The following is a 21509-nucleotide window of genomic DNA, read 5'->3' as shown; positions in this document are numbered from 1 at the left end:
TTTCATGTTCATATTCTTTGTTCTGGTATTTCCGCTTTAATTTGGTTGTCTCAAAAGGAGTTTCTCCATGCATTGGCAGCTCACCGTGAGGCCTACCTGTACCCCTATGGTCTATGCCCACTGTGTCCTTCTTTTATCCTCTTTGCATGTTGTCCCGCTATATTACATCTTCCAATGTCCACCTTCCCCTCGTTCAACCTCTGCTAACCTTGTGCCCGTTTCCTGCTCTGCTGCTCACCACAGTCAGTACTCTACTACGTTTCCCTCTAGTCTGTGTTTCTCCATCGCATGTGTCCCGCCCTCTAGCTCCCTCTTCACTAACCTCCATTCTGCAATGCACCTTCAGTGTCCACCTTCACCATGAAGACCTTGCCTTCTCTCTGCTCCTCTACCACCACTGTAACATACGTTGCTGCTGTTAGTTATGATTGTGCTGTGCACATCAATACGCTAAAGAAAACAATGGTCCCATACAAGTTAGATAGTTACAGTATCACAATTTAGTAATCAAAATTGGAATTACAAATGTATCCATGCAAAATAAAGATTTTAATTAACAATTAAGTTCATTGCAAGGATAATGTACAAAAAAAATGAGTGAACAAGACGTGACGATAGAGGGAAATCAGCTGATTTCCTTACCACAGGCAAGTGACTTAAAAAGTGACTTTTAAATTCGTGAGAATGTCAGTAAACAAAGTCACAATCTGGGTTACATCCCGTACTCCACAATGGGATACAAATTATAGTATAGAGTTGAAGATGTATGTGTCGACAACGTTTTGATCCCAGTTGAGGTATAGGGATTTCATCAGGACTAAGTGGTAAAACAAGTGCCTGCGAAGTTGCCTGGATGAGTATAAAAGAAGGGAGGAATTGGGGAAAGGGTGTGGGGGAAAAAGGTGAAAGCATTAGGGTTAAAGGTAGTTAGATAAAAGGTAGTATTGCAAGGAGGCAAGGTGTTGTGCATGATTAAAATAGGTTAACTGTTTGTCGAGGTATGCGGTGCTAGATAGGGTAGAAATTACAGTACAAACCTGAGATATGTAAAACCATATGCTGATATGATTTAATAAGCGCGGGGGGCAAGGTATAGTACAGAAAAAAGAGGGGCAAGAAGAGAGAAATAAGAGAAGTAAGGAAAAAAAAGAAGAAAAAAGAAGGGGAGAGAGAAGAAAGAAAACAGAAAAGAGAAAACGCCTGATTTAATTTAAGGGGATAGGCATAGTAGTGGTACATGCAATTATGTTATCTAGTGGGCATATTATTATATCAAACAATTATATAGCCGTGGTATGGCTGAAGCCGTGAAGAGAAATAGAAAGATACAGAGGAATTGATGGACACGAGTCTAAAAGGGTGTATATTGCGCAAGTGAGTTCCGATAAAAATGTGCACATGGGCAATAAGAGTGATTAAGGAAGAGGTGGTAAAGTGACCCAGTATGAAAAGGGCCTTAGGAAAGGAGAACAATTGGATAGCCGTGACTAGGCTGGAGCCATGAAGAGAGGCGGAACAATAGAGACAATAACAAAATACGGAACATATTAGCCAGCCTTCCCCCTAGTTCAGGAAACATGGCCATAACAGCCCCCGAGGGGGTTCCAGTTGGGAAGGGATTAGATATAATCTCTCCCATTTCAAGGGAGGATTTCTGTAAGGAGCTTTCGGCTCTGAAGAGTGGCTGCCCGTTGGACCCCATGCCCATCCGGATCCTCAAACAATTTGTGGATCTCATTGCTGGTCCTGCAACTGACCTTCTGAATGCCTCCTTCACCTATGGCACAGTTCCACCTAGCTGGAAGCAGGCCACTGTCAAGGCTCTTCTGAAAAAGCCCGACCTTGACCCTGCTGATCTGGCAAATTACCGTCCCATCTCGCTTCTGCCTGGCCTGAATAAGATCGCTGAGAAGTTTGTCAACCGCCAGCTCTCCTGCTTCCTAGAAGCTAATAACTTACTAGGTCAGACGCAGACTGGCTTTCGACCAGGTCAGGGAACCGACTCGGCTTTGATAGCAATGGTCGAAGAAGGCAGATGCATCTTAGATTCGGGAGGATCCGCTGCAATGGTCCTCCTGGATCTAAGCGCTGCTTTCGACACGGTGGACCATAATATCTTGATCCACCATCTGGGAAAGATGGGAATAGGAGGGTCGGCCCTCCAGTGGCTTCAGTCATACCTGAGTGATCGTTCCTATCAGGTCTGCGATGGCGATTTTAGATATTTGCCTACCCCCCTCCTGTGTGGAGTCCCGCAGGGCTCTTCATTGAGCCCGACGCTTTTTAACGTCTACATGGCCCCACTGGAGGAGGTGGTGGCCCCCTTTGGGGTGACAATGGCAACCTATGCAGACGACACTCAACTGATTGTTTCTTTGTCCCTGTCGGAAAGCCAGGGGGCGAAGTTTGCTGCTTGCCTTACCAACATTATGGCATGGATGTCGGACTCCCGGCTAAAACTGAATGGGACGAAAACGGAGCTAATGCTCCTTGGCAATCTATGCTCATCACTGCCCAAATGTATGTGGCCGGCCAGTCTGGGCGTCCCCCCAGCCCCTAAGGGCGCCATAAAAAGTCTTGGGGTATGGCTGGAACCTGAGCTGTCTATGATCACTCAAGCCAAACAAGTGGCAGGGACGTGTTATGGGCTGCTCCGGTCAGCCCGAAAAGTCCTGTCGCTTCTCCCTGATAATTCCAGGAGACTATTGGTCCAGGGATTGGTGCTCTCCAGGCTTGACTATAGCAATGCCCTTTTCCTGGCGGCACCTGAATCCACACTGAATGTTCTCCAAAGAGCACAGAATGCAGCTGCACGGATGCTCACTGGTACTGCCAAAAGCTCTTCAGCTCGGCCTGCCTTGAAGGCCTTGCACTGGCTACCAATTAGAGCGCGCATTAAATTTAAATCTCTCTGCATAGTGTTCAAAGCCTTACAAGGATCGGGTCCCCCCATTCTAAGAGATTTGGTCCACTCTTACAAACCTACGCGAGCCCTTCGCTCTGAAGATGGGAATCTGGTAATGATACCCAGAGCAAAAAAGGTGAAATCGGGTGGACGTCGGTTTTCCATTAATGCAGGTCAACTATGGAATGCTCTACCGATGGCTTTGCGTAAAGAACCCAACTTGGCAAAATTCCGTAAAGCATTGAAGACTTATCTTTTCCCTCTGTAGGTCTCTCTCTGTGTCTTGGGGTAGCGGCTCAGTATATTAGCGCTGGGACGCTCAAGGGCAGCCATGCGCTTTAGAAATCTTTTTTCATTTCATTTCATTTCATAGGCCTCGAGGAGTAAACTAGCGTGTTTATTGCGCAAGTGAAGAAACCGTTCATGCGGGTAATAAGGGGGATAATGGGAAAGTAAAGTTCAGTAGCCCGGTGCATTTAAATTGTTGGCAATAGCTGTGAATGCGAGGACTTGCAGAAGGGGGGTCGGTCGGGCTTGAACTCTGAATCCCAGAATAAGGGAAGCAGCGGTAGGGCGAGCAGCATAGGAATAATCGAAATGCCGTTTAGCAGCAATACATCAACTCGAAATACTGGAGTGAAAATGGTTAATTTGCAATGCCGAACTCTTACCGGAGATATGAACATTTTCCAGTCAAGGATAATTAAGGGTAATTGATGTTCCCGTCCGGTAATATTCGAATGTGAGGCCAATGGAGCAATAGCGAAATCGAGCCTGAAAAGGAAACGGAGGGGGTGTCATTCTGGATACTAGTGACGCTGAACCTAAGAACTCCTCTCAAAAATATCGTGCACTTACCTGAATAGGCACAGTGTTAAAAATAAGGGGCAGCAAACTGGTAGATCCGATTGGTAACGCGGCAATGGGGAAAGGGGTGATGCGTGAATTCAGCAAGTATCGGACGATACGATTGAGTTAGGAAGCGCTTGCGGGCTCTATGTCGTAAATAAAGTATTACGCACTCAGAATTTCTTTATCAATATGATCATGCATAAAGCAAGAGTCTGAGTCTGTGGTATCAGGTTCAAAAGGGCTTTATTCCAATAACTCGAGTTATAGGGAGAATAGTTCCATCACCACAAGGGATCTGGAAGGGTCTCAAAGTATTCTCAATATTCTCAAACTTTATTCACAAAGTACAGTATATATATGTTTGATATTATACGTAAGAAGGAGTGCTTCAGGCGGAGCAAGAGAGAATGAGATAAGAGCATGTGGGCGTGTAAGTAGGCGTGAAGGTGGGCGTCCACTTGATGATAATAGGTAAGTGTCATAGGTGGGTGGATGCCTGGAGGGGGTTGCGTGATCAGCTGGAACTTTACTGGAACTTTGCCTTACTTGTGCTCGACTCGAGCATGACGTGTAACTGACGTGTGAAAGGGTTGCTGTGCAACCGGGGAATCTGGAAGTTAGGCCTTCAGTGTCAAGACGACCAGCACATCTTGTATTATCTGATATCTAAAGTCTGGAGCAGGGACTGATTCGTGACATAGGTTGCCCATCACCAAGAGCCAATGTGGCATTTATTTCTTTGTTTACTGCTGAAGTCTTACATGGGGGCTATGGGCTTTTCACTGACGTGAGCTTTGTAATCGCACAAAAAGAGACAGGAAGGCTAGGCTTTCTCCTTTGCAGATGGGTCATGTTTATCCCTCCTTCTCCAGGCAGGAATGTGGTTTCGGTAGGAGTAAGCAGATAACCGTGCTCAATACTGTCTCGGCACCTCGGTCGGGGCCCCTTTGGCTGAGGCCCAAGTGTGCAAGGCCAAGGATACGCAGCTGCAGCTCTCAGAGCGTCTGAGGCCTGAAACCTCTTTTCGGCTCTGGCTGAGCCATAAACATGGGCTTCATGAAAATGCAGGAAAACATGATGCAAAACGTGTAGGCCTCAATACAGATTTGTCGTTTCTCTCATGGGAGACTGGATGATGACAGGCCACGTTTATAGCATAAGCATCATGATAGACAGGCCATGGAGGGGAAATACATAGGTTACATGTATGTGCACATCAGTGGTGGGGAACACACGGGGACACATAGGCCTCATGATATTTTATTTTCCTCATATGGTTGGCGGGCGGATATGACGTCATCCGGAGGCGTGAGTAGGCCGGGTGGCAGGAAAGCGAAATCATGCCAGCCATATTGGAAGGGAGTTGGGGGAAAGGGGGGGGGGAGAGGTAGCTGGCCTAAGGGGGGCACGCAAGGGCAAAAACCAAGGGGAATGGAATGCATACTAAATGAAATGTAAAAAGGGGGAGCAAGAATAGTGCAAGAGCAAACCGGTAATGTGGAGTGCAACCGGCATGAAGGAAAAATAGAAAAAGGGTGAGGATAATCAGAGCAGTAGGGTAACGAGAGTAAGGGGAGTGCAGGGTTGGAGAAAGAGTAGAGAAGTGTTGACATGGGAAAAATAGAAGGATAGAGATACGGAGAGTAAGGCTTACCTGTGATAACATACTAATGTGGGAGAACAGGTGAGTGTACAAGGATTAATTGAAAGCAGTGAGGCTAAACAGGTTCACAGATAATATACTTATGCAGATGGAAGATGATTTCTCAATTGGAGAGTAGGACATAAATTCCTAAAGAAAAGTAAGGTCACAGCAACCAAAACAAAGATGCATACATGTGCAATACGACAAGAAGGATTAGAGCAAATTGGACCAGTTCTCCAAGCTATTGAGTCCAGTGTGGAGATTGTCTGTTCGTATGATCCATTTTAGCTCCTCTTTATTGAGAATGCCCGCAATGTTCGTATATCTGGGGGGTTGTTGAATCACTGTGATCAGCTGCCACCTTATCTTATCTTCAGTGTGGTTCATGGCAGTAAAGTGTTCAACAAGTGGTGCATTCAGTGTCTTGCAACAAATCCTACTTCTGTGCTGGCAAATCCAGATTCTGATTTTTGTGTGTTTGGCCAACATATATTAGGTTGCACGGGCAAAAGATCACATAAATCATTGACGGTGCTACAGTTAGAGAAGTGAGTAAGGTTGCCATCAATGTTTGCATGCACAAATTGTTTGGTATCCGTAGTAAGGTTGCAAATACTGCATCCACCTCATTTGAAATGACCTAGTACAGGTGGTAGTCTCCAGACCTCTCTTAAAGTGGGATTACTTTTGGTACTTGGAATGGCTGCCCTTACCAGATGGTCTTTTATACTTTTGCTTTTCTTGAAAGCAATAAGGGGGCGTTCTAAATTGAGGCGGCCTACATTAAGTGTGGGCCTGTGTTTCAAGATGCATTTCCTGACTCCATTTGAGATGGGGGAAAAATTAGTGACACATACAAGTCACCAGTGCTTCTTTCTTTGGGGCTTAATAAAGTCTCCCTGGGACAATACCAGGCTCGTTTTAGGGCAATCTTCACTAATTTGCGTGGGTAGCCTTTATTTATCAGTTTCTTAGATAAGATTTTGGCTTCCTTGAAACAATCCACTTTGCGATAGCAATTCCAGCGTATGCGGAGGAATTGTGAGTATGGGAGGGAGTCACGTAGGGCTCTCGGGTGATGGCTGCTGTATGCCAATAGTGTATTTTTCTCCGTGGGTTTGTGATACAGTGTGGTGTAAAGTATCCCATTGTGTGCTATGATAGTCAAATCAAGGAATGCGACCTCTTGCTTGCTTTTGTTAATAGTGAAATTGAGCCCATTGCAATGTGTATTAAGCCAATCTCGAAAGTCTATCAAAATCTCATCAGTACCATTCAAAATGAGGAAGATGTCATCTATGTAACGCTTCCATTCAAGGGTGTTAGCTCTGAACGGATTGTGGAAGGATAGTATTCTCTGGCTTTGAAGCCAGTCCATATATAGTATGGCAAAATTTGGAGCGAAAACTGCACCCATGATAGTGCCTTTGAACTGCTGGTAAAAATTGCCATTAAAAAGAAAAAAGTTGCAAGTCACGCATATTTTCAATAGATGGAGAATACAAGACGTGGGGACTGGGTGGGGTTGTGGTCTGGAATTTAGAGCCATAACATTAACATCAATGCCTAAGTCTTGGGGGATGTTGGTGTACAATGACTGTACGTTAAGGGTATAGAAAGCACTGTAGGGGATCAAAGGGGAGGCCTTCTACAAGGTTAACCATGGCCATGGTGTCCTTGATGTAACATAGGGTTTCAGGTACAAAGTCCTTAATAAAGTAGTCAATATACCTTCCTAGTGGCTCGAGGATTGAGCCGCATCCAGAGACAATTGGGCGGCCTGGTGGTGAGGTGGCATTTTTGTGTATTTTAGGGAGGGTGTATATCACCGGTGTACATGGTGAACTTGTTTTTACTAAGGAAACCCTGTGCTACCCCTTCCTCAGTAATGTCAAGAATCAGCTTCTGGATCTCTTTGGTAGGGTCGGATGGAAGTTTGCGATAGTGGTCTGGCCTAGATAGTTGTCTAAGGATTTCCTGTGTGTAGGTGTCAATCTCCTGGAGAACAATCCCGCCACCCTTATCTGCTGGTTTGATAATTAAACTATCAATCTGTTTGAGTTCATGTAGGGCATTCTTCTCGGATAGTGTGAGGTTATACAGGATTTATTTTCGTGATTGCTCCTGAACTGTAATGTCTTTGAGTACTAACTTTTCAAAAGTAAGGATCTCAGCTGGTATACTGTGTTGTGGAGGGGAGAAGGTAGACGGTGGGCGAAATGCAGTGAAAAATGTAGAGGGGGTATAGGGTTTGTCTTGGAAAAAATGCTTGAAAACTTATCTTTCTGAAGAATCGTAACATTTCAATCTCAAGTTGAAGATAATCCGGTTTAATGGTAGGGACAAATGATAATCCCTTACTGAGTAGTGTAATTTCTTTCTCAGATAGTTGGTAATTGGAGAGATTAAAAATAGGGATAGAGTCAGTGTCAGGCATGTTGTCGATATTGGAAGTAGTGATAGTCATAGTAAGTTCTTGAGTGTCTTACCATTGGTAATATCTCTGGCGTGTTTGCCTGTCTCCTGGTGTGCTGTACCAGCATGGGGGCCTTGTCGTCCTCTGATTGGCCTGACAACTCTGATCTTACCTTAAAAAATTGGGGCTGTTTCTTCTATTCCTAGAAGTGCTAGGGCCTTCAGCAGTATCTGAGTTATCAGAGGATTTGGCAGAGGTATCAGAGAAGCCTACTATGTTCTGTTGTTTATTGAACCTCCCCCAAGGGCGCTGTGTCCTGGGGCCTAGGTATGATCTATTTGTGTAGAAATCTTCCACAAGGTAGGGATAGGTCATCTCTATTTTGTAGTTCTTTACATCCCATTTAACCTTTTATTCTGTTCAATTCTATGGAACTCGGAGAGGGTTTTTTCAACTTTGTCCAAAAGGGTCTTGGCGTCTTTGATCCCACTATTCTCTTTTTTCTGTTTTTCAATGTCTTTTATTTCTATCTCTAGTTTTTTAGATTGCTCGTTGGCTATATCTATACCCAAGACCATCCAGTGTCTTGAGCAAATTGTAATTTCTAGCACCCCATACCTCGGCAACCAGAGTTTAACCTATTTTAACCATGCACGACCTTGCCTCCTTGCGATACTACCTTTTATCTAACTACCCTTAACCCTAATGCTTTCACCTTTTTTCCCACACCCCTTCCCCAATTCCTCCCTTCTTTTATACTTATCCGCCTGTATGTCTATCCCCTTAAATTAAATCAGGGGTTTTCTCTTTTCTGTTTTCTTTCTTCTCTCTACCCCTTCTTTCTTTTTTCTTCTTTCTTCTTCTCTTTTTTCTTTCTCCTCTTTTTTTCCATCTTCTCCCTCCCTTTTTTCTGTACTATACCTTGCCCCGCGCTTATATCATATCAGCATATGGTTTTACGTATCTCTGGTTTGTACTGTAATTTCTACCCTATCTAGCACCCCACACCTCGACAACCAGAGTTTAACCTATTTTAACCATGCACGACCTTGCCTCCTTGCGATACTACCTTTTATCTAACTACCCTTAACCCTAATGTCTTCACCTTTTTTCTCACACCCCTTCCCCAATTACTCCCTTTTTTTATACATAGCCAGGCAACTTCCCAGGCACTTGTGTTACCGCTTAGTCCTGATGAGATCCCTATATCTCAATTGGGATCGAAATGTCGTTGACACATACATCTTCAACTCTATACTATAATTTGTATCCAATTGTGGGATATGAGATGTAACCCTGATTGTGACTTTCTGTTTATCGACATTCTCACTAATTTAAAAGTCACTTTTTAAGTCACTTGCCTGTGGTAAGGAAATCGGCTGATTTCCCTCTACCCTGTCACATCTTGCTCACTCAATGTTTTTGTATATTATCCTTGCGTTGAACTTAATTGTTAATTAAAATTCTTATTTTGCATCGATACATTTGTGATTCCAATTTTGATTACTAAATTGTGATACTGTAACTATCTAACTTGTATGGGACCATTGTTTTCTTTAGCATATGTCCACCCTTGATCCCTTCAGACTTTTAGGGTCTCCTTGTCCTTTTTTTGTACACATCAATACACCTCCAAGTTTCAGCTACATTAGGAATGAAAGACATAATTACAAATCTGAAAACAGCTTCCCATGTGCACTAGGCACTTGGGAAATGTTTCAGGTATACAGCTTGTTTCTGTTGAAGGCCTTGTGTGCTGTGGTCAACTTTAAGAGCCCTGTATTTGTGTAGTATAACAGCGTTCATCTGATGTTCAGCAACAAGAAACAGAAGACTGGTTAACTATCCTCGCACAGAATAAATCATTTTGAAAAAATGAGGCTACCGGTCTGTTTTATTTTTTCTACTTTCCCTTTTCGTCTTTACTCGAATACCACTAACATCCTCTGATAAGTGTAACGAGGAGCCTTATATTGGGGTTTTGTTATTTCTATTAATAATCAGAATCACTGTGATTTCTTTTATGTTGAAGGTCCAGTGTCCCCAGGTAATTTAAACTCTGCCTTTGATTCGCCTCCTGCATCTACTAAATGGGAAAATCCTCTAACTTCTACAAATAGATATCTAATGCTGCTTCTAGGGTCGTCATGTCTAGTAGTTATTACCATCTACAATATCAGTAACTTGGCTCCTTTACATTTATTTGCTTTAAGATATTTATTTAACATGTTTCTTTTGAAACCGAGAGACACGGGATGTGTTCTGAAGTGAAACTGTTTATATACAGTTTTAAAAATACATTTTGCTTTGTATTAAAGAGCTGAAGCCCTTCCATACTCAACAAAAATCTAAACTTTCTCTCCTGTTCCATTTTTCTGCACTTCCTCTCCTGCATCACAAGGTGGCAGTAGGAGACATTGTGAAGGTCACCAACGGACAGCATCTACCAGCAGACATGATCATTTTATCTTCCAGGTCAGATACACTCGTCACGCGATTCATGTAGTTACATTGCTGAACTGATTAAATATTGTCTTTGTTAGTACGTAAACTTGCATGCCCTATTGCTTAGTGGAGCAGTGTGTAACTAAAGTTGGGATATCCTTGACATTAATGCACACAGATTTGCAGGGGGAATTTAAGGCAGATTATAGATAGTTTTTTCGTAGAAGCTTCAACAAGCATACAGTTCCACCATCCTTTGCTATTTCGTGAAGGGAGTTAGTATTCTCTACCCTCTATTTAACAAATATGGGTAATTTTACAAAGGTTGGTTAAGTTATTTTACTCATGTTTCGTACAGCTGTTGTGTTATAAATTCGGTGTGTTATGAAACAATTACCAAAGGAAATTGCTGTCTATGTTGTTGTACACTGATTGATTAATGCATCATTCTGGTTTTTTTTTAAAATCAATATGATACAATAATCTTTAGCGGAATATATACATTGTCATTATATATTGTTATATATTGTATATTTTAGTACTGAAACTTGAACAGAACGTGCTTCAGGTTTGTGATGAATTGCAAAAAGTGGACTGGATGATACTTTGAAGTTGCTACTTTATTCTGTATGTTTTTAATTATTCACAAAAGTGCAAGTTGTGTTCATGCCTTGTGTGTTAGGTTAGGGATTCCAAGGCACATGAATTGAAAAGTTCAATGAAGGAGTATGTTTTGGGTTCTTCTTTTCAAAAAGCAAATAGTTAATAAATTATCTAAAAGCCCTTCTGCTGGGCAGAGTGTAGTACATTCTGAACACAAATGTGAATATGCTGCTTGGCTATTGGTCTGTAAGTTATTTTGAGATATGTGGAGTGTGTTGAATGGTAAGCTACATCTGCTGGAAGTGGTACTATAATATTTGCAATTACAGTTCTGTCTAAAACGTATACCACATACACCATGTAATAAAACGTAGGCTCCAGACTTCACTTTGAACACAGAGTGGAGCCCATCATTGAAGAAGGAATGGAATTATTATTCTTCAGATTCTAAGGCACACACCTGTTTTGCCTAGATATATCCCTGCAATACGAATCAGGAAAGATGAGGAGTGTGTGTGTATTACCCGAGATATTCAGAAATGTATGTTTGATATTGACATACTGTGGAAATGTGGATTTTCCTGGTCAGTTATGTCCCCTATCTTGGACCCCAACGGTTCTATACGCATGTTACAAGTACATGTATGTTCCCTCCAGTCCCAGTTTCTAAGACGCAAACATATGTGTGTCTACCGTCAACATGTTCTCTGTCAGATCCGCCATCAATGGGCTGGATATTCGATTCCTAAGTATGAAAGGCCACCGACTTTATATGGCTAAGTTACTCCATTTTTGCAGTTCAGGCGAGTAGGCCCGATTCTGTCCTCAAAGCCTTTCCCTGCTCTCTGTCTCTGACAGCTTCAGTTTGAGCTCGCATCTGTATCCATGAACTTTGTCCTACTCCCTGTGCAGCTAACGGTGCCTGCCTCGGCCAGTTTTCGCCTGTCTGCCAAGAAGTTGTATTTCACCTTCGAATTATCTATTTTGCTCTTCAGCCGATGCATTCTTGCCTAGTAGTTTAAGTAAACATTCCTCCAGTTACCAAGCAAAAGGCCCGGTTTCTCTGTCCTCCTGCAAGTGATTCATAGCCCTGTTGCTATGGAAAGTTTTCTGCCCCTCGCATCTCATATAGACACTTAGACGCTTGTACACGCACACAGTCAGTATAGAATAGATTCTGTCCGAGAGTCTCTTCCTTGTGGATAACATAGTTCTTTAAACATAGGATATTAGATATGATTTGGGATTAGGTTGACTTGACCCCAGACTTCTCGTCTCCACATGTAGAGCTAAATGTCAAGTCCCCTTCACCCCCTAGTTACACGTCAATTACACGTCATGCTGCTGCGCGCGCATCTATGCCAAGTATTATCTTATAGATCCACCTATGTCTGATAATGCAAGCCAATCATGTTTCTTTTATTCCTTATTACGCCTAGTTTCGATTATGTCACTGTCACGTCATTTTTCTTATCAAATGTTACGCCTTCTACATTTGTTTCATTGTAATGTACTTATTATAAAAATGCATGTATGTCAATAATTTATTGTACTTCACTTCCTGAACCTTCGTGGTGACGGAACCTGAAGGCCGCCACTCGAGTCGGCCATTTTGAATGGAATAAAGCCCATTAGAAAACCTCTTATACCACGGATTCTGCCTCTTGTTATTTTGAGCTATTTTATTTTACTTTAAGACTCCGTACGAAATTCAGTCAGGTAATATTTATTTTATTTACCACAATACATTTAGTGTGTGTGCCCTTCTCTTGAACGCCAGTGTTGTTTTGTGTCCTTCCCATGGATGACATTATTCCATATGCAGTCTTCTGTTCCATCACACTCTGGTGCAATGGAAATGTCCATGATCTTTCCCACACATTTTGCACCATGCACAGCTCAATCACTTGGAGTTATGTTTAGAGGACCATATAATTGTGGAAACAGCTTTTGTTGTCACTTCCTATAATGTTTTAGCATTGTGGAGGTTCTCTTCATTCACATACACTTTTCCCTCACTCTTTACTTGGAGCACCCACAAGGTGACAAGGCCACATACCCGGCAAAACTTGAGCACTCATGAGTAACATGACACCCCCACATCCAGAAGAGCACCCACCTTTCCTTCGTGAATCAGGTGTAGGTTTTATGTGCAGCTTGTTCCACTTGCTGTGCAATCTCACTTGTCATTGTGATAGTTATGTGAAAACGCCTCCCCCTCTCTCCGATTAGTCGTAGAGATTTTATCCTCGCCTATGTTTCCTCTAGTCCAAATCTAAAATGTACTAGATAAACTTCCTGGAATTTTCTTTCATTCTCTGGAATACATTTCTACATAAACTTTCTAAACCTCTTACTACTGTGACACACGAGAATCAAAGTGGTCATTTTTTGTGATGTAGCATATATCAGTCAGTGTTGCATAAAAATGTATGCATTACTGTTTCGCATGCCTGAGACATCAAATGTATGTGTTAATACGGTATGTTCTGACATTTTACAACACAAAGAACCCTTGGGTCTGAAAAAAATGACTAGCGGTTGTCCCAATGAGGGAACAAATTGAAAAAATTGTGCTGTGGAAGGGAGGTCCCTTTTAAGGATGGTTTCCTTCGCACACCAAAGGTGTCATGCTTCGTCATGGGAATACCTCCTAGTGTCACAAACTTGGTCATGACGCGGGCTGCAAGCCCCTCGCTAAGAGGGAGGACTCGGATGTTTTATGAAGAAGTGGGGTATTATTAAACCCCAATGTGAGCAAATGTGTGAGTGAGGTAGTGCAGTGCTGTCTAAACAGTGGTGAGGAAAGTGGTTAACACCATCTACAAGGTGAGCCTACCGTAGTTTATTGATGCTCTCTGATGCCAGGATTAAAAACAGAAATTGAGTAGTGTGGCTGCCGTCAATAGAGGCAGCTGCACTAGAAAGTGATCAACATGTTTCAGCCGTATTGACGTGAACCAGTGTCATGGCTTTCATCAGGATCTCTTTCTTTTTATAGAGCTACTGAAAAGGATGTATAAGAACAATAAAGATAAAAGTATGTGTGAAATAAGAAGCGTCGGCGTGTAATACAAAACCAGTGATCCAGCTATCCAGCAGATTCACCGGTGTACCTGTGGTAATATAAAAACAACATACCGCGCTGTTAGAGAAGTGGGGTACAGCGTGTTTGAACCACATTCTCGCATACCCAAAGAGACAACTCATGCACTTTAAACAAATATTGCAAGTGCCATACAACAGAGTTAGTGCGTAGTCAAGCAGTAACTTGATTCTGTATCACTCGCCTGCAAACGTCAGGTATGTTATATCATCTGTCCTTGGCAAGTGGCCCTAGGTACAAACGCCCATCCAACCTAGTGAGTAGAGGTGGTGGCGTTACAAATTTATAAATTTTATGTTCTGACATTTCCCACCTCTAGGCACACACACAACACAAAACAACACATAACCAGAGGGGGTGAAAGATGGAGAGAATGAGAGAGGATTGGGCAAGCAAACTGACGCCACACCTAAAGATATGCATCCTCACAAGAGTCGGCATCATTATAATCGTCCATGAACATAAAACGAAAAATATACTTTAATAAAAATCTAACCTATTGGTTGATTTCTTTTGCTCTCTGAACAGTGTAAAACGTACTCTCCCTTTTGTGGGTACTACCTTATCCCGTAATTTTTCTCAAATAAGATATATTTTTGTTATTATTGCTCTGCTCTCTGTAAATTTGTAAAGCGCTTTGATACTTGCAAGCATCATGTTTGCGCTAAAAAATAAATATACTATAGAAATTCAAGAACTCACGAACATCTGAAGACGCATAGCTAGTCAACAAGGCACTCAGACATACATATACTGGTACCCACACACATGGTTTAATGGACCTTCATGGCCCCATCTACTCAGACTAACAGACATGCATGTACCTGTACACACACACACACACACGCACACCCATACACACACACACACACACCCCCCCCCCCATACAGATGTAGACACAAAAAATGCACATATATTGACAGGCACCAATGAATGCAGGAAGGAATGGACTGTCAGGCAGATGGATAGATATGAGGATAGAGAGATGGATGCCGGACAGATATATGAATCCAAAATTGGTCATAGGAAGATACAGGCTTCATTTCCACCTAGCACTTAATATTTCTGCTAAAGAAGCTCAATTCATGACAGAGAAAGCCAAGATTACTAGCCTGTCCTTGGAGAAATTATTGATACTGGCTGATAAAATAGTTAAGCCTGCAAACTCACCCAGGATTAATGTGTACAACTGTAATTAAGTTTTTGCACCTCTCTTGTCCCAACATATCGGTTACAGGAGCACTGCATTATGGGTGGGCAAAATCTTGTTTTCATTCAGAAGTTAGTGGAAGTGGTTTGCAGGGCAAATCCAGCAGTGCTGGTACAATTTTCAGAAGGGGATGCTTCTATCAATGCTGCTTAACTAAAGTTATAGGAATTGTGAAAAATCCAAGATTCTCATGAATAATAAGTATAGCAAATGAGCAAATGTAGCTCATTCAGCAGGAGAGAGGTAAGGGGGTGTGGTGTGTAGTGATGGTGCATTTTGGAGCATACTGACGCAAATCTATTACTTGTACAGACGACACATTTTACAATAAAATGATTACAAATTTCGTACTAATATGCAGTTTTACTGATAAAACCGTATTGCACAAATGATAATGTGTGTAAATCGGATGCAAGTAAAGTTGCTTGATTTGTTTTGATCCTATTAAAAACGTTGTTTTCATCACACTTCAGATTTACAACAAAAAATGTGCTTCAATTCTCCTTTCCTAGCTGCTGATAAATGTTGAAATATTAGTAGAGTTCATTTACAGGAATTTAAATTATTCTGTTGGTTAGGGACACACTGACATCCTACAGCCTTTCCTTTCACACCCCTTTTACCCTAGCAAGATTGTCCGATAGTTCACCTTAGATATGCTCTTACTTTGCAGTTCGAGACAGAAAAGTAAAACACCAGTCCCCATGTTGAAAAATAAGCAGCAGTTTATCAAAAGACATAGCCTGACATTTGACCTTTATCTTTGAATGCATTAGAATCTGTCGAGATAAAAACAAACCTTAAAGGCATCCTTATTGCTCATTCTCCTTCTGAACTCCAGCATGGTTATTCTGGGCATGATGCAGCACCCCCTCCCCTGAAGGCTGTGTGCAATAATTAACACTTTATAAAGTCTTAGCAGGTTTCATTTTCTATTACATACAAACCAATGCACCTATTGTTTGTCTTTTACAGTTTAATGTTTGTATATTTTTTTGCTCTCCAAAAAATATTTAATTCTTTCCTTGCTGCTATTTTGCAACTCCTCAGCATGAATTGCTAGAGGCTTTATTTAAGCTCAAGCGTGAGGCTTGAATAACCAAGGCCCTAGAACATGACAACAATACCTTCCAACATCTCCCCTCATGTCAGCTAAAATTAACCTCAGTGTCAAAGGAAATTACAATAGAGCTAAATAATGGTGTAGGCAAACATTCACTTGGGCTTCACTGACAAAACATATTGGCCTGCTTTGAGTCGTCCAGGGGCATTTATCAATCATATTTCTAAACTCCAGATGCCTTGGGCAGGTGAGCAACTAAATATCTATCACCCTAAGGGAAAATTAGAATGTGGCCACTCTCCAAAGTTCATTATTTTAATAGTGGCCTAATGAATAGTAGTAATAATAATAAAATGTAGAATGCAATACCAAGTTCTAAGTAAATTCTAATCTACAGTTCTCACCATGAATCAATGCAGCTACCTCCCAATTCTAAGGTACTTCTCCTTTACACATGTTTTTTCCTTGTGCCATTTGTTCTTGTCTTCACCCATGGTATGTTCATTAGACCTTTACCAGGCTGCCACATGGTCTGCTTCTTAGCAGCACATAGGTTGTGGGCAGACTGAATAGTATGCTGTAGTTCTCAGCCACATAGTGAACCACTGTAAATATAGCATGTTACCTCGTGTGGTTCTACAACGCGGGACTTTACAACGCGGTCGTTACAACGACAGCGTTGTTACCACGTGTGTCATTACAACGCAAGTCGTTTCAACGAATTGCTCTAGGGGCGCGCTGGACTTGGGAATAGTATTATTTACTATTCCTACTCCAGTTTGCGCAACAGCAGGGAAGGTGTTGGATTTAAAAATCCAACACATTCCTTGGTTTGCACTACCCCTAGAGCAAGTCATTGAAATGACTTGCATTGTAATGCACGCGTGGTAACAACACGGTCGTTGTAATGACCGCGTTGTAAAGTACTGCGTTGTCGGTTGCGTGGTTAAAGTTGTTTTCCAACCACTGTGCCCACCTCAATTTCTGTGGCATGTTTCGTTCATTTCATGCTTCTGTGCTTCCTGTTTTTATCTTCTATGGGTCTTACTCAGCTGGAGGCAAGCGCCCCAAGAGGTCACCATATCTACTGAGTGTGTATTTCTGTTTTGGTTAGTTTGATAGCCATGAGGTGTTCCTTGTTTATATCATATATGCTTTGATGTTTACAGATGTGCTTTATTGATACTAGTTTGGGGCTCTTTACCTTACATGTTTTTCTTCACTATTTAAGTAATTGACAATATTGTTCAGAGTAAGTGTACACATCATAGCTGCACTCGTACCCAATTGATCTTGAATGTAAATTTCCTACAGCTATGTATATAGGTATGCTTACATACATGTTTTTTTGCCTGTGTAAATCCAGACCTACCGAAGGTAGTATTACCAACTCAAAGAATGTTCATTCACACTTTATTTGCAAATGGAATCTTTGTGAGTCCTGTGAAATTGGAAATCTACCTACATTTGAAAGTGTGCTCTGATTCGTGCGTATATTTATCATTCAATGTTTAATTTTGTGAATCGGACCTTAGTATTTGTAGAGGGTTTCTAGAGGACTTCTTCAAATCATTAACACATCGACTAAATGGACAATCTTTTGTAAACCTAGGCAGTGCAATGTACAACACCGATCTGAGTTAGGAAGTCCTGCTTGAATGAATGCTGTGATAAATATGGATGGGCAGCATTGTTATTCCAAATACTCTAGGCAGTAGTGCCAGTGCCTTTATGAAAATTATAGACACAAGTCTGCCCATTGTAGGGTAGCTTGTTTGTTCGTGCCTTCCTTGCACAAATGTAATGACTGAATTGAGAAATTCAGTAAACTAGGTTAGCATTTGGGGTTTGCCATCAAGAAGGAAGGTCATCACTAATGCAATCAGAAGAGATTGATTAGATGTGAGGTATTGTCTGCGTGGGTAGTGCTCTTTTTTGACTGCATTGAAAAGACAATACAGCCTCTTAGGATACCAATGTATCCCTTCCATCGTCAATATTCCCTGATAAGGATGAAATGAAAATCAAATCATTGGTCGTGCCATCTCATTCCATCTTGATCCTGTTTACACACAAGAGGATGCTCCCTCTTCCTATAGCTGGATGTCCAAAGGTTTCAACAAAAGGGTTATTAAGAAGACATGTTTAATGTCTCACGTCTGCCGGTTTACTTTCTAAAATGGTGGATGTCATAAATGGAGTTATTCATTTGAGAGAAATGTACACCTACCAACTCAATGAACCCACTCCTGTAAGGTCAAAAGACTGTTCTGAGAGCATCTTTGCTAAACCAATCGTAGCAATCGTACAAGTAGTAAGCAATCCCTGTGTATGCTGAATTCAAGCACTACCAACAATTTTAAATTAAAGAACCAACACAAAGCAATTCACAAACCAATTTAGAAAAAAATAGTGAACAAGTTATTGAGTAAAAAGGCACCAAGATCCTCAAAATAGGTTAACAGGAACCAGAGATATGAAGTTGAAAAGGCAAAAGTTGCCTATAGATCGTCAAGTACTATGGAAAAACAAGTTTGATGTGGACCAGGAACTGATACAATTTCAAACCGACTCCGATGGAGCAGAGGTAGGATACACCAAGCGTTTTTTCCTGGTCACCACAAACGTAATTTAGTACTCTGGCCACCAAAGTGTTGGTCTGCACGCCCTACTTAGGGTCGAGAATACCATCAACTTTCCATTGACAGAGCCCCTGTTGCCTCCATCCACGGAAAACTTCCTCCGAATAAATGGCATAGTATTGGCTGTCGAAGGACAGGCATTGCATCACCCTCCCTAATTATGGTGGACATTGTGGTGTCCTTTTATTTTCCGCCCAACACCACCAGGTAAAACGTGGCATTGATGGTCAGAAAAAACTAATAAAACCCTCCATGCCCAGGGAAAAAACTCCCTAGGTGTGGCAGTGTTATCCGTTGTTTTTCAAAAAGCTAATTAAAGTCTGTTGGGCTTCCACCCACCTAGTGTTTTCTACCTTGACAGGAATTGTCATGATGGTAGTTCCTATCAAGGTACAGAGATCGTGGTGGACGGTAATCTGCCAAGGTAGCGAGTGTAATGTCCTCCACCACTGTGACAGACGGATTTCCATCTATCAAACTCTAAATTATGATCCTTAGGGTCAGATGCATCAAAAAAATGTTTTGCGATTCCCTAATTGCGAATCTTTTCGTAAACGGCATGCATGAAAGTGTGCAGTACAGTTTCTGTGATTCCTAAGGGGTTGCAAATGACCTACCTCATGAATATTAATGTGGTAGGTCACAATTTGCAACCCCCTAGGAATCGCAAAAAATCAAAGGGATGGCGGGCTGCTGAGATAAGCAGACCACCATGTCTGTGATTTGCTTTTAAATAAAGCGATTTTTTTTGTAAAGCACTCATTGTCCTTAAAGGAAAACGAGATGCTTTACAAAAAGAAAAATGAAAAGTTTTCTTTCCATTTTTTAAGAGCAGGCAGTGGTCCGTGGGACCACTGCCTGCTCATAAAAATGCTTTTACAAACATTCACAAAGGGGAAGGGGTCCTTTTGGGACCCCTTCCCATTTGCGAATGTGTTATCACCTACTTGAAGTAGGTGGTAAAATGTGAATGTTTTATGACCGCAGTCACAAAACATTCATGCATTCCAATGCGATTCGATATTAGGAAGGGACACCTTAAACCCACCCCATCCTAATAAAGAATTGCAAACCCATTTTGCAATTCGGTAACAGGTTACCGAATCGCAAAATTGGGCTTGCATCGCAAAATTATTTTGATTCTGCGAATCGGCCCATTTGCGAGGAGAAAAATGCTTGATGCACCTGGCCCTTAGTCTCTAACTGTTGGGAATGCTTTCCGTGGACAGTCATGCAGCCCCAGCTCCTTGGGCAGAATTCTGGGCACCCGGCTCTCTCCAGCCATGTGCCAGGCCATCTTAGGGGGCTACTTTTTGTGTCACTAATGCAAGCCAACAGGAAGCTAACAACTTGACCATTGTAGAGCAGGTACAGTCCCAGGGTGCCTGCAGACTTCAGGAGTATCGGAGTCCTTGTTTAAGTCCTTCTTTTAGCAAGGGCCAGGAGTCAGAAGTCCGCATTTTTATTCCAGCAAGATCTTCTTCAGATGCATTTTTCCGCGCTCTGGGAGTGTTGTGAGGAGGTGGCAGATTTATTCAGTGCACTAACCAGTGAGTCGAGAAATTCTACTACCCAATCATAACAATTTTCTTGCACCCCCTCCATCTCCTTTTGATGCACTTCCTCTTTGTCTTACTATAAAATGAATCAGGATCCCCTGTTTCAAGATGACAGGGCCCAGCTGCCTCAGGCAGGCCTATTTTCAGTTTCTTGGCCACTGCCCTACCTGTGGCACTTTAGATATTCTTCTGCTTTATATGGAGTGTAGTCCAGAAGTAACAGTTGGATGCATCTGTGCTGGTGTGAAGTTCCCAACCCGAACTTACACAAAAAACTGCAGGAATCAAAGGAGATACTGCCTCACAACAATCAACCAGAGCGGTAGGGAAACAGATTGATACCAAGTTATTTCTACAAGTTCTATGAGACAAGGTGGTCGTAATTAAAGTCCAGGCTAGAACGTGACTACTCACCTAGAGTCTAGATTCTGCACAATTTGGCATCAACCCCTCCTTTGGAGGCAGCCTGTGAATCGGCAGGCATCTGAGCAGAAATGTAAGATTTTATGATATACATTTAAGATGCAGAAGGTAAACTATGGTTAATATGAACAAATGTAACCTTTGTGTAGTGTGATATATCATGAAATCTGAAAGTATGTATTTAACAATTGTAGAAAGAGACCCTATCTCTAATATAGGACCAACAATTCAGCTTCAACAGTATGGTTGTGCGTGATAGCTTAGGTTATTTGTTTTTAGAGGGATTTTGGGGCAGGGTTCAAGAATATTCCAGAGTCTGGAAGGAGGGAAGTGAAGTCAGTGTGCTATAAAATATTGGCAAACCAAATGGAACACTCATTTGTTCCTGACATCTTTTGCGGTTGAATATCTTAATTCTACCTCCCACATCGACCTTGATAGTTACAAGGTTTGCTGGCCAGATAAAGCTGAGAAATGATCCACAATGGACAAGGAGGGATGAGAGAACTTACCACAACTAGGATATTGATAGCTGAGTGTAGTTAAGGTTGTCTAGGGCCTGATGTTGGCCGATTGCTTCTATGACCTTTAGGGAGACCCTAGTCTGAGGAGGACAATGCAATTTGTATTCTCCTATGCA

The 21509-nt window shown here is 41.9% G+C and overlaps 1 protein-coding gene across 3 annotated transcripts in view; it reads left to right on the top strand.

Moving 5' to 3' along the window:
* Window positions 1-21509, top strand: part of ATP8A2 (ATPase phospholipid transporting 8A2) — a 2139258-nt gene that overhangs the window by 577558 nt on the left and 1540191 nt on the right. For all 3 annotated transcript variants that reach the window (XR_014967690.1, XM_085621612.1, XM_085621613.1), the window contains exon 7: window positions 10220-10293. Coding sequence is in view for 2 of the 3 variants with exons in the window: in XM_085621612.1 (XP_085477738.1) it covers window positions 10220-10293 (74 nt within the window). In the remaining variant the exon portion in view is untranslated. The remainder of the gene's footprint in view (window positions 1-10219; window positions 10294-21509) is intronic.

The sequence above is a fragment of the Triturus cristatus genome, chromosome 8 (assembly GCF_964204655.1).
Source record: "Triturus cristatus chromosome 8, aTriCri1.1, whole genome shotgun sequence".
Taxonomy (NCBI): domain Eukaryota; kingdom Metazoa; phylum Chordata; class Amphibia; order Caudata; family Salamandridae; genus Triturus; species Triturus cristatus.
The sequence above is the reverse complement of the archived record's forward strand: the minus strand, read 5'-3'. Positions and strand labels throughout refer to the sequence as shown.